This window comes from Coturnix japonica, chromosome 11, assembly GCF_001577835.2.
Source record: "Coturnix japonica isolate 7356 chromosome 11, Coturnix japonica 2.1, whole genome shotgun sequence".
NCBI classification, from domain to species: domain Eukaryota; kingdom Metazoa; phylum Chordata; class Aves; order Galliformes; family Phasianidae; genus Coturnix; species Coturnix japonica.
Window position 1 is genome coordinate 3953844 of NC_029526.1, and position 12785 is coordinate 3966628.

Genomic DNA, 12785 nt, shown 5'->3' on the forward strand with positions numbered 1-12785 from the left:
TAGTTAGAATTCAACATGCTCAATATTTGAGATTAATTGAATATTTTCTTTAATAAAAATGAGATTTCAGTGAGGAGAAGGAAATGTGCTTTGCACTCAGAAGGAAAATTAGTCTTCTAGTTTTACATAGAAAAAAAAATACAGCCATAAGTATCCTAAAATCATTAATTATAAATATTTTTATTTTTTATTTGAGCAGCTTAAGTGTTTTATACATCTCAGCTGATACAGAAGATTCAGGTGTTTTGTTTAAAAAGATTGTTTCTGTATCTGTTAAACATCCTTTGCTTTCATTGGTTCATATGTAACATACAAGAAGGTTTATCAAAAATCAAATCACTAATCGGAAAGCTCTCTCAATTAGCATGCGATGGACAATCTTGAAGTGCAAGTATAAAAAGACCAAAGGAGTGTTAAAACTTCATAACATAAACATAGATGTGCTTCACAGTGGTTACTCCTTTTCTCCATTAGTGCTCAATGCAATGTGAGGCATTCTTTCATTGTTGTGATAAGCTTCTGCTTCATCACATACACATTTAGCTCTATTAGAAATTTCTTTATGAAAGTAGTATACTGTAACACAACCAGCTATGTTGTTATTTAGAATTGTGGTGATTTTTAGTAAGATTCAGGATGTGGTAATTTTTCAGACTGTGGTGTTGTGTTAGAATGAACTTGGAAATGAAATTTCTAGATGCAAACTGTCACAAGTTAATGTTGAATGATTTTTATAATTAACTGGGCAGAAACATGAGATGGTCTGTGCCTTAAAGCAATGTTATAATTCTAAGTTCAAGCAGTACTAGGGGTGATATGAAAGCAAGTTATCTCTATGTAAGTTTCTTTTTGCTATAGCTAATCATTTTTTCCCCAGATATGAAAGAAGTTCTCGTGTTGAATGTTTTACTTGCTAGCCTGAGTTCCACCGAGTTCAAACTCTTCAGATTTGTAAATAGACTTCCATTTTAAATTTGTTTTAGATACAGGATTAACAAAGTTAGGAAATTCCAGTTTGAATTCTTCTGGGCGAAGGAAGAATCTGTTCATGTGGCTGCTTCTTTGAAGTTCCTTAGCTGTCCATCTGTCTCCCTGCTGCCTCCCATCGTTTCCTGTGATGGCCCCAAGTGTACTTGGCCATGAGAGTAGCTAGCACATGTGGAAAGTCATGCACTTACCCAAAAGAATAGCAGATGGCAGTAACGACTTCTTTTAACCTGTCCAAGAAATTAACCATGTTGTGTGTAGAAACTTAGGAATCCAAGCACCAATGCTTTGCTCCCTGCTATAGTAGAGGAAAAGGTGCTGAATTGCAGATTGCTTTCATTGCATGATTCAAGTGCTGGCTATTTTCTCTAAGTAACTTGTTTCCAATAATGATTGGCTAAGAGTTGAGAAGCAGCTTTTGGAGAAAATTGGAAAACTGGTGGCTCTACAAGATGTGCTTCCTAGAACTCTTTGATAGAGATATGACCCTCACTGAATTCCTTTGCAAGGAATTAATGTGAACCTTGTCATCTCTGTTTTGTATGTCTATATTCCAGTAACCTGCTTCTTGGTAAAATGATTAACTTCTGTTATCCAAATAAACTTACTTAGATAACATATGAGAGCATGAAATAATTTAAAGATTTATATCAATGTGCAGTGAAAAAAAAACCTGAATTTTATGTGGAGAAGGAAAGGTATCGGTTTTTTTCTTGGTTTGCTTTTTTACTACAGTTAAAGAGTTAGTAACGTGAGGCACTTGAATAATAAAGATTATGGAATTTAAAAAGAGAAATTTCTAACTAACTCCTGCTCAAAAGCAAAAATGTTTCTAGGAGCTACATTTATTACTCAGAGCTATATTCGTTCTACTTCTGTCTTCAAACATTTTTGCAGCTGCTTTACGAATTTTTTTACTACTGCTTTTCAGTTTTCCCATACAGGCTTTTAACAATCTTTTGGAGTAGTTTTAGCACTTGTAATACTTGTTGGTTGATAGCGTGTGCAAGGAAGAAGCTACTTTCTTTGTATAAGATGCACAAAAAACTTTTTTAAAGAATTTCCTGAAACTCCATATTTTATTCTTTTATTGTTTTTCCAAAGCAAGATTATTATTTGCTGTAGATCACATTAATGATTAAAAATAAAATAAAATAAAAATAAAAAAACCAAACACATGACCAGCTTTTTAAAGGAAAATATTATATGGCTTTCAGAGCATTCACACACACTCCTCAGACTGCGGATTTTCTTCAGTCCATTGGTCTAGTTGTTCCTCTTATTGAAATATTGTGGCAGGAAAGGAGGATTAAATTACTGAGGCTGTCAAAAAGGACAAGCGTTCTGCCATAAGTTATCATTATCACTAGATTCCTCAGTGGAAGAAAATGCAGTAAATCCTTTCAAATACAAAGCAGTAAAGACCACTGGCTTTTAAAATCATGACTGCTATTGGCATTAAGAGAAAATGACAGCTATGTGGCATACTTAGATGCTGCTTGTATCTTTTTTGACAGTATGCACATAAACCTGCCAGTGACATGCCATTAGATCACATGACCTTTCAAATTTGATTCTAGCATTATTGCCTTTCTTTAGGATAGACAAGGGAATGAGATGTTTATTTTTCTTTGTTCTCTTCTTCATGATCCTTCCTCTAGAAGATGAAAAATAGTCTGTAAATAATTATAATAATTCCAATTTGCTTTGCAGTGATATATGTGGATAAGGAAAATAATAGCGAAAGAAGAGAGTATCTGAAGTCTATACTTCAAAGGCCACCTCCAGATGCTGGCAGGTACATATTAGCACTGAAAAACTCCATAAAAGGTCTTTATAAAGAATGCTTAAGGTTTGCCTTTTGGCTTGTCTTGTTCCTTGACTATACTGACATATCTAATGAACTAGAGAGAATTTTGTTTCAGCTGGGAACGTCTTGCAATGGTGATTGATATACATTTCTTCCCTGGAGTAGGTTTGTGTGACGTGTTATATCACTGTCTCTTTTATTGTTGTGTTATGTGTTTGGTGCTATGTTTTGGTTTTTGTTAACAACCTTGATTTGCAATAGCATGTGTCTATCATCAGCACTTTATCAGCAATGAATTTTAAAACCACATATAGCAGAGCAGAACATCTTTTGCTTTCTGGAGTGTGAAAGCTTTAGAAAGTATTCTTAGCCCTAGAATTTCCAAAAATCTACTTATAATTTAATTCAGCATTTGGCTACTGTATCCTATCTTTCATCCTGTTCTATTTCCTTGTCTTTCACTACTTACATGATTCCTCCAATTGATTTAATGTTGACACTGAACAGATTTAATGTTGAACTTGAACCAGGTTTTCTGTTGGAGGTGGTGGTGGGTTTTTGCCCAGTTTTGAAGTTGTTATGATTTCATTCAACAGTTATCTTACACAGTTCAATATTGCAGTTTTGCTCCTCCTTAGCTCTGTGCCCAAATCTGAAGTTAGATATATTATACTCAATCAGGGCACCTGTTTTTGGATATTGTGATATTTTTCCATTTTTTCTCTAGAACTCTATTTTAAAACAGTGCTTATTGCTAAGAGCCAAGCTCAGAAGTAAAGTACTAAAAAAAGCTTTTTGTAGCAATTGTTGTTGTGTTGAAAGGCTTTTGGGAAGATTTGGTTGTGATTTGTCTGAGGGTAGTCATTCCTATATGTTTGGATTTTGCATGTTTGTTTGTTACTCACTTGGAATCAGGCTTGAGGTAACATTTTTAGGTTGTAAAACTCAGAAGCATTCTCTGTTTTAACAATGTTGCCAAGACATACCAAAAAAAAGTAGTTAAGTCTGAATTCCTGTCATTGTTGATCTCAGTGTGTTTGGCCTCAGCGCAAACCACAAACTCAAGTCAGCTCCAGCACAACGTTAGAATTACATGTTTAAAAGAAAAACTATACTGGGATGCAATGTGTGTAATTTAAATTCACACAAAAATTCAAGCATTTTCATATAGTTGTTTGTCTGCAATATTTGGGATCAACAAATAGGTTTCATTTAAGCAGCATGATAAATAAAGGTTCTATGTTCAGGGTGCATAGCTAGTTTTTTAGGGGATTGTTTGCTTGTTTGTTTTTGTTGTTGTTTTTTAAGTGTACAACAGGGGTGGAAGAATAAAGGCAAAATGGGAATTGTATTGCTCAGAAAGGTTGAGTGCAGGAGTGTAAGGTGTCAGCTTTAATTGTGATTTCACAATAAAACATTAGAAATACGGTGTTTTGAGAGAATCATCTTAGTCATCATCAAGTTCCTGTTCTTGTCTTGGAATATGTTCCTGGCTAGAATATGGTCTCCAAGCCTCTAAATGAGGTGTGGAAATTCTCACTAACTTTCAGCTTAGCTCTTGGTGTTTGGAAATGCTGTCTTCACTGAATTTAGTTAATATTTCTAAGATCCAGGAGATGTTAGATTTGTTTTGCCTTTCTCAAATAGCGATCTCTTGTCTCACACCACTTGTTATAAAATAAAAAAAATGCATGGATTAGAATTTACTAAGGCTATATCTCTGTTACAAAGCGGTGGGAAAGAATCTCTAGAGCAAACTGTTGCTAATGGTCTGATATTCACTATACGTAGATTTTGGGATGGTTTTCACAAATCATAATGTTCCTAGCTGATCCCATTGAGTGAATATCTTTTTGCAGCAGAATGCTGCAGGGCTACTTCTGAAGTGCATCTAGTCTTGTCCAGGTAAAAAAGAATCCAATTAACATGTTCCAAGACTACTTTGCAAACAAAAGCACTATAACTGGGGACAGCTGAAAAGTTTTACTTCATAAGTATGATCCACATGCAAGCCCAAACAATTTCATTTAAGTGTGACCTGGCTAAATTGAAGCGGTTGAACTTCTCTTACAAGCTTTGCTCTCAAAGATTTTGGCTAATGCAACATTAATGACATTTAATCTAAAGTATTATTGCCATTCACTTATTTTTTTTATTTCTTCATGTCAGACAGCTTGAATGGTATGGACAATGATGTGAAAAATAAAAATACAAAAATAGCTCTTAGTACTTTTAAATGTTGTGTATATTAATTTTCAGAAAAGCCTGAAAGTGCATAGGGTTAAACTTGGTTTTATGAATGGGAAAAAATGTAAAGAAATTAAGTGACTTCAGTTCTTCTTCTACTGCTAAATAATGGCAAAGTGGGAGGGAAAATGTGACAGAAAGGGTCTCTCAAACTATTGTTTTTATTGAAAACTTTGCACATCATTAATAGAGAGATCTGGTTTATGGTGAAATAGAGCCTTTTTGCCTTCTTTGTGTGTTTTTGAGTTAACTTTAAACCCTTTCAAAGGTCAAACCTTTATTTATTTATTTATTTATTTATTTATTTGCTTAGCCTACTATTTACAGTGGTTAGTGATCCCTTGGACGATGAACCGGATCTTGAATGTGAAGATATTGGTTTTGCTTATGTCAATTTGAGAGAGATATTTCAGAGTAGAAGGGATATCATTGAGAAGGATATTTGCGGTAAGTTTTAGAGACTACTTTATTATTACCTTATTGAAACCAGTAGTTACTCACTTGAATTTCTTCTTCTCTCCACAAGAAATTCAAGCTTTATTGTGTAAGTAGTTGTTTGATGTTGTCCGAATTAGTACTAATATCAACTAGAGATCTCCCCATTAGTTCACAAAATTTTCAAAACTGTGCCATTTTGTGATTACTTAAGACAAAAATTGAAGAAAAAAAAGAGAAAAGTAAAAAAAAAACCAAACAGCACACTCAGCTCATAATAATCAGTTGATAACGCCTAAGAACTTGAAGGACATGCCTGCTTCCTATGATTCTCTATTTTGTACTATATGCTTCCTCCAGTCAGACTGTAAATATGTATTACTTTGTTATTAAAACTTGTGTTAACAAATACTGTATTGCTAACTTCTGTATTGTGCTTGAAGAAATCCTATAATTCACAGATTTTCTTAAATTTGCATTCTCTGTGTAAAACATGTCTCTGATCAAAATGAAATAACAGTAGCTTTGGATCAGGTCTAGCAGTTTAAAGTAAGATTTCTTCTGTAACAGTCTGTGACTGGGCCTCCACTGTGACTTATTAAAGCAAGATGAGGTGAGTAGGTGTGGAACCTTCTGTTTCCTGTGTGACATTTTTATGAAGCAGAGAAGGTTAATTTGTCTTTTTATAGTGAAGTATCTTTTCTGATCTCCAAGGTAGCAGGAGCAGGGCTGTCCATTGTGCATTTTTGTCCTTACCTGCTCCACTCCATTCTCATTCTGGAGAATGTAAAGCTAAGTAATGAATAATCTGGGAGTGTTTTTGTTAACAGTTAATCTCCTGTAAAGGTAAGTGGGCAGCATGATTACCAGAAGTAGTGTGCCTGTGCTTGCAAATCACTCTTAAACGACAGCAAGAATTGTGGTTAGTCCTGGTCAAATGCTGCACTAATACTTGTACACTTGCGTGTCTGATTACCATACCTTGAGCGATGGGCTAGATAGTGAGGGAAAGAAATAGTTTCTTATCCATTCCTATTATCGTGCATGATTTGCATCCGTGCCATTACTAAAATACCAAAAGTATTTATCAAAGTTCAAGGAACACAAGAAGAATTCTAAGAAGAAGTAAATTTTCATATCCTGGAAAAATAATACACAGATTTGCTGCAGTTCTTTCTGTGACTGAACCACTTAATTCTTTTTCCACCGGTAATTCTTCTCCGAGTAGTTATACAGACATTGTATCTCTTCCAAAAAGATATTTCATAGTCTCTCATTGGAAAATTGTTTTTGTTATGGATTCTGTGGCTGTTTTGTCTTCATTCCCATTTGATAAGATTTACAAGCGATATAAGTATAATTTTGTTCTCTTGAAAATCATCTTTCACAAAACTCTTAAAACTCTCAACTATAATCTGAGATAATTATTACAATAAAGACACTTGTTTAGTGTTAGTTGTTTTAGGTAATCATTACTATGTAATGCCAGCTGCTTCACTATTGAGAGGAACATTTCTTCCTACAGTCATAAGATATTCCAACTATTTTTTTAACTTTATGTACATTCAGTCTGTGAAAGCAATAATACTGTATAGAAATACATTTATTCTCATTCTTATGCACGTTTCTCCCCATCCCTCCAGAAACTAATTTTGTTTCTAAGTAAAACACTGCTGAAGCTTATAAAGTTATCTCACGAACTGGATTTTCTAAAAAAAAAAAAAAAATAAATAAAAAAATATTGGCTTTACACCATACAAAGTTAGGGTTAATTTAAGAGGGAGATTTCTAGTGTCGCTTGATAATTAAAACACACCCTCTTGACAGTTAGTATCTTTTTCATATGGATTTATGGTAATGTTGTTGCCAATGGCAATGGGATGCTGCCATTCTAATCCTTAAAAGTTTGATGCTTTAAACTTCATTTGGACTTTTTGAGGACTGGATGAAGATGAGCATATACAGTGGCTTATGATGGTGTGTCTTGGGGGATAACTTGACCATATTAAAATCGAGGGAACTGAATTAATGTTATTTTCCATAATCAATTATAATTACCCTAATATTCTTATAAGTAAAAAATACGGTCTCCACTAAAATTTTCTCTTCAGGTTGACATTTCACTTAATTATTTATGTATACAAAATTTGTTTGCACCTCTAAGAATAGCATCCAGTATGTCCTTTAATAGCTGTGTCAGCAATGTAAATGATGAAAGGTTTATTGTTGGTTTTTCTTTCCCCAAACTTAACTCTGATTGTCCCAGCAGCCTGGGCATTGTAGCATGTGGTATTATTGCATGTTCCCAGAGTATTTATCCCAATCTATTTAGTAAATACATAACCTTGCTGTTTCTTTGCTGTACACATCGCTTTGAGGAGATGTGCTGTCAAGATTATTTGGTTTAAGTCAAATTCCTCCTAGAGTCACGTTAGACAGCCTCATTACTTTTTATGCAGGAATGGGAAGTAACCTCATTCTTGACTGTTAGCATGTTTTTAATCAAAGCAGCAGAGAATGTGGCCCGCGGGGCTTATGTAGATACTGTAGGAGAGTGCAATTGTAAATCATGTTAGCTAATTTCTGTAAAATAAAAATTTTAAATAGTACTTTAAAATACACACTCATAAAGATGAAGGTAGTTAAATAGTTTAGTGTTGAGTAAATAGCATCTTTGTCTACAGTTTGCTGTTTTACAGCACACAGAAGCCTACATTGCACCAAATTGAAAGAAACAGTTTACCATTTAAGTACTCTCCAAGCTGATTTGACCTGGTCATATACACGCTGTTTTAAGTATATACACACTGTAGAAAATACATCTATCTGTATATTTTTTAATTAGTGGCATTTGCATACCTGCATATATGTCTTTAATAGCTTGGATTCTGGATATCTGTATATCTGTATTTGTGAATTATGAAAAATAAACAGTTTGCATAGGCAGTTTTCATACAGAAAGTTCTCTTTACTTGAAAATTAATTGCAATGCGAATGCTTTTGTTTGAAGCACTTTCTAGTTCAGAGTGCTCAGGTTCCGGTAGACTGAGCACTAGCTACTACCTTTAATGTGAAAGTTGGTTGAAAGCTTTCTTCATAAACCCTGTGGAGGTGAGTGCCAGAAGCGGAAGCTATTTTTTGTTCTTTCAGCATATGCTGGGTGCCTTTTAATCTATCCAAATCCTAAGCAAAATTATCAGAACAAAACCAAAGCCTTAAATGAAATTACTAATGCTGTTTTCTGATATTTCCTTTCTAGTTTTTGATTCACAAGATGATAGTGCAATAATTGGAAAGCTCAGAGTAACAGTGGAAGCCCTCCATGCACTACATGCAGTCTACAAGGAATGGAAAGATGGCAAGGAGGCATGAAAGGGAAGTTTGCCTACAGAAGTTCCTTCTGTAAAAGCATACTAGACAGTGCTTCAAAGATAAGATCTTCATAATTCTTAGAGTATATTTAATGCATAATTTATTTTAAAAGGATTCTTGATTTATCCTAATAAAGTTTTGTAAACTTTTCAGTCTGTTTGTTTTTATATTTCCCCCCTAAGGCTAAGCATCTACCCACAGTGGACAACGCTTGGTGAATAATTAATACCTACATGATTGAATGATGTGCTTTATTTGCATTTTCAACATTTTTTCCTACATAAAACAGTAATAAAAATGCAAGTCAAATTTTTAATTTTTAATAAAAAAACCATAAGCCTTAGAAAACTGATTAAAAATACTTTTATGTTATCCCTAATCACCCCGCTAAATGGAATGCCTGTGATTAGCCTCATTAAGAATTTTATACTGTGAAGATTTTATTAAAAGCAATATATGAAAATTACTTGGATTAATGTGTTAATCTGCCTCTTTAAAATGCTAATATCCATTTTATGCACATTAAATCTCAGTATGTGTTTTCTTTGATGCATACAGTTCCTATCAATTAAATATAAAAAATGAAGCAAGTTGGAAGACTTATTAAATTACTGCAACCTTTTTTCACTAACTTTTGCCCTTCTGCTAACATTATAATCAGCTGTTTATGATTATCATGATTTGAAGTAGGGGAAGGGCAGGCACAATAATTTTTCTATACAGTAGAAGATTTACTTTCAGCCAACATCTGTCAAAGCACAAAAAGAAGCCATAAAGTATCAGATTTTGCTTCACCTAGTTTGAGCTGGAGGGACAAGCAACTGTGTTTTCATTTGTTTTCTATCACTTTTAGAACTTCTATCAGACACGGAATGAATTGTTATATCTGAATAACCAGTGTCTATCTTGGAAAGTTAATTTTCTAGCTTTTAACCAATCTCATTGAAGGATTTAATTGATATTTTTAATGGAGCTGTGAACCACTGCTGCAAAAGGATTGTCTCTTGAGAACGAGGATATAATACATTTCATTTTTTAATTTACTTTTTTATTTGTCGTTTTCTTCAAAGAATTTTATGTGCTGTGGATTTCCACTGTTTGCAAACAGGCTATGTTTCTTCATAAGCATATGTAAAGTATTCAGAGAGATAAGTAATTTATTAAAATCTACCTAATTTGCCGTGATATATTAAATCTCTGCTTCAGTGATCACAGACCATTTCATTTAGAGAATTAGGCATTCCCTCTTTGTGTGATTAAAGCTCTGGAAAATGAGTTCTTTGCTCCTATTTGTGAACATTCAAAGCCTGCTAATGGCAAGAAGATGGAATAGATTATGAGACAATTCATTACAGTTCAACAGGAGGGAGAAAAAAAAAAAAGCAGCTATAATGCAGAAATGCAAGTATGAATATCTGCATATAGTTTGAACCATCTGTGCTCTAATGGCTTCAGTAATGGCTCTTCATCTTCAGTAGGCTTTGAAATGACACCCATACAATATTAATTTGTTGATGTACATTATGAGGCCATTGGAATGAATATACTCTGACCACAGAAATCTCTAAATTCCACCATGAACTGAGGGTTGACTCCATTTTAGGACCTACTATCTTCAGGAGTAGTACTTTTCATCCAGACTTTTGCCAATCCTTGCAGTATTTCATCCCTCTGGAGCTTTCAGGAGACCACAGACAGCTGCATTCCTAAACCCCTCCATTCTTCGGTTAATGGCCATATGTTTGTTGTCATTTGGGCTGGCTGGCTGTTCATCGTTTTGGCCACTATTTCTAGCTTTTTTTGGCTCTGTACATCTATATTGTCAATAAGACTGTTACTATACATCATCATAATTTGAAACAGCTCGATTCAACACTGAGATTAACTGAGTGGCTTTTGCGAAATTTAGTTGTGGTATTCTGCCAGGAGGTTCCTATTATTCTTCTAATACTTTGCAAACCGAACTAAATATCCTGCACATAAACAAAGAAGCAAATTGTCTTGAGTTTTTTTGTGTATGTGTGTGCCTGTTTACTGACTTGCAGGAGAGCTGCGTAACTGGTGCTTGTTTTCTTCTGAAACAAACCATGTGGTAAAATTAGAAAATCAGTGATGTTCATCTCAGTTAAATGTTTTTAGTAACACCCTTAGCTCTTAATCTTCACCATCTGAAGCTGAAAACTTAGAAATCAAGCATTTGTATATTCATTAAACACAGACCTCTTTGGTAAGTTACTGCAAAATATTCTAGTTGACATTTGGTTACACTGTGTTAACTGTTCTCAGTGACTCCAACATTAACAAGTATAATTTGCCTCAGATTCCGAAGCGTGTTTCTTTGTAAAGCTCACTATTATCTGTGTTTTTAGGTTTGTTTTTTGTTTTGGGTTTGTTTGTTTGTTTAAATTGATTTCTATTCATGTTTATTACTAAGCAAGATACAATATTCAGTGAGCATCTATCCAACAGATGGCTTGTGTTGTCTTATGTGACGTAAATATGAGCTTACTAGAAACTTTGTTCTTGAATTAAGTAGTCTATATTTCCAACATGCTCTTGTACCTTAAGACCAAACTCTGTGCTGTCCAGGGAAGGTCAATGCAACTGAGTACAGCTTTGCTCAGATTATAGCTATAAATACCTTAGAGAAAAAATATATCTGTATACTGTATCCATTCCTCTCTTCTCATGATGTCCAAGATATGTTTATTGAGATGTAACCTTAAATTTAGCTCAAAATTTCTCTTTTTAATGTTGCTTTTAGCCTGTTGACACCTATAACTTAGGGGTGGACGTTATAAAAGCAAGTACATCGCAAAACAAGGTAACATCTGTATGAACTGCATCAATTTTGCTGTACAGTAAGCTCAGTTTATCAAGTTATATGCTTATAGGAGTAGCTATAAACCAGCAACAATAAAATGGCAATAATAACTTGCCTATGATAGAACCTCTGCAACTGAAGATGAATATTTATGTCAGTAGTACTGATTTTAAATGTTCTTTATTGTTTCAAGGTGTAATAACACAGTATTGTAACCCAAGAGGTCACGAAAAATACCAAGACTAAATATGAGCTGTTGAATTTTGTTTTCTTTTTTTCTGTCAGAACTGAGAAATTAATTTAAATGAAGACTTAACAACAGTGCCATAAACCAGTTTTTATTAATTGGACTTGAGTACAAGTCATTCTTAGCTAATATTAAATTGAATGCACGTTTATGCAGGTATGAAACTGACTGCAGAATATAAATCCAAGTTGATGTTTCTGCATGTAACAAAAAATTGTCTTCAACATATTATACTGTGTTCATTTTTTTTTTCTCTATTTTTGGTAAGTTTTTAAATTCTCTTTGCATTTTTTTCAGTTGGGGTGGGCTAACTTTGTGAAATGTGATTTAAACAGAATAATTATTACAAGGGAAATGTTGGATCTTTTATTTTTAGAGTTGTTTTTTTTTTCTTATTGCAATATAGTCCTATCATTTGCGGAACAAAATTGTGAAAATCACTTATGAATTAAAGATTTGGGTCTTTATTTTTGAGCACCAAACTCACTGTAAATCTTGCATCCATAGGCTTTAGAGATATTTAAAAGTTTCTTATTTCTAAAGTTGTTGCTCAGTCGGTCCTCAAGCATTCATTATTTCATAGGACCGAAATCTAACTCAGTCCTGGGAAGTTTAGTTTTAGTTTTAGATTGCGAACTGTCAGATGCCCTTGCAAACCTTTAATACATTGACTGTTCAAAATCTTTGGGCAGCGTGTCCCAGCAGCTGACTGTCCTCATGGCAGAAAAAAAGAGGTGCTTTTCTAAACATTACTTAAATCCAGAGAAGTTTTGTAGCATATTAACAGTCAGTTTTCTTTTTATTTGTTATTTAAGCCATATTTAGATCTAAGCATGTGAAAACAACTTTTGTACTTAATTTGT

General features: G+C 33.8%; 1 protein-coding gene across 2 annotated transcripts in view; it reads left to right on the forward strand.

The window, feature by feature from the left end:
* Window positions 1-9003, forward strand: part of RPGRIP1L (RPGRIP1 like) — a 51374-nt gene extending 42371 nt beyond the window's left edge. For both annotated transcript variants that reach the window (XM_015873816.2, XM_015873815.2), the window contains 3 exons: window positions 2701-2785; window positions 5358-5491; window positions 8739-9003. In XM_015873816.2, coding sequence (XP_015729302.1) covers window positions 2701-2785; window positions 5358-5491; window positions 8739-8851 — 332 coding nt within the window. In that variant the 3' untranslated portion in view covers window positions 8852-9003. The remainder of the gene's footprint in view (window positions 1-2700; window positions 2786-5357; window positions 5492-8738) is intronic.
* Window positions 9004-12785: the final 3782 nt, after the last annotated feature.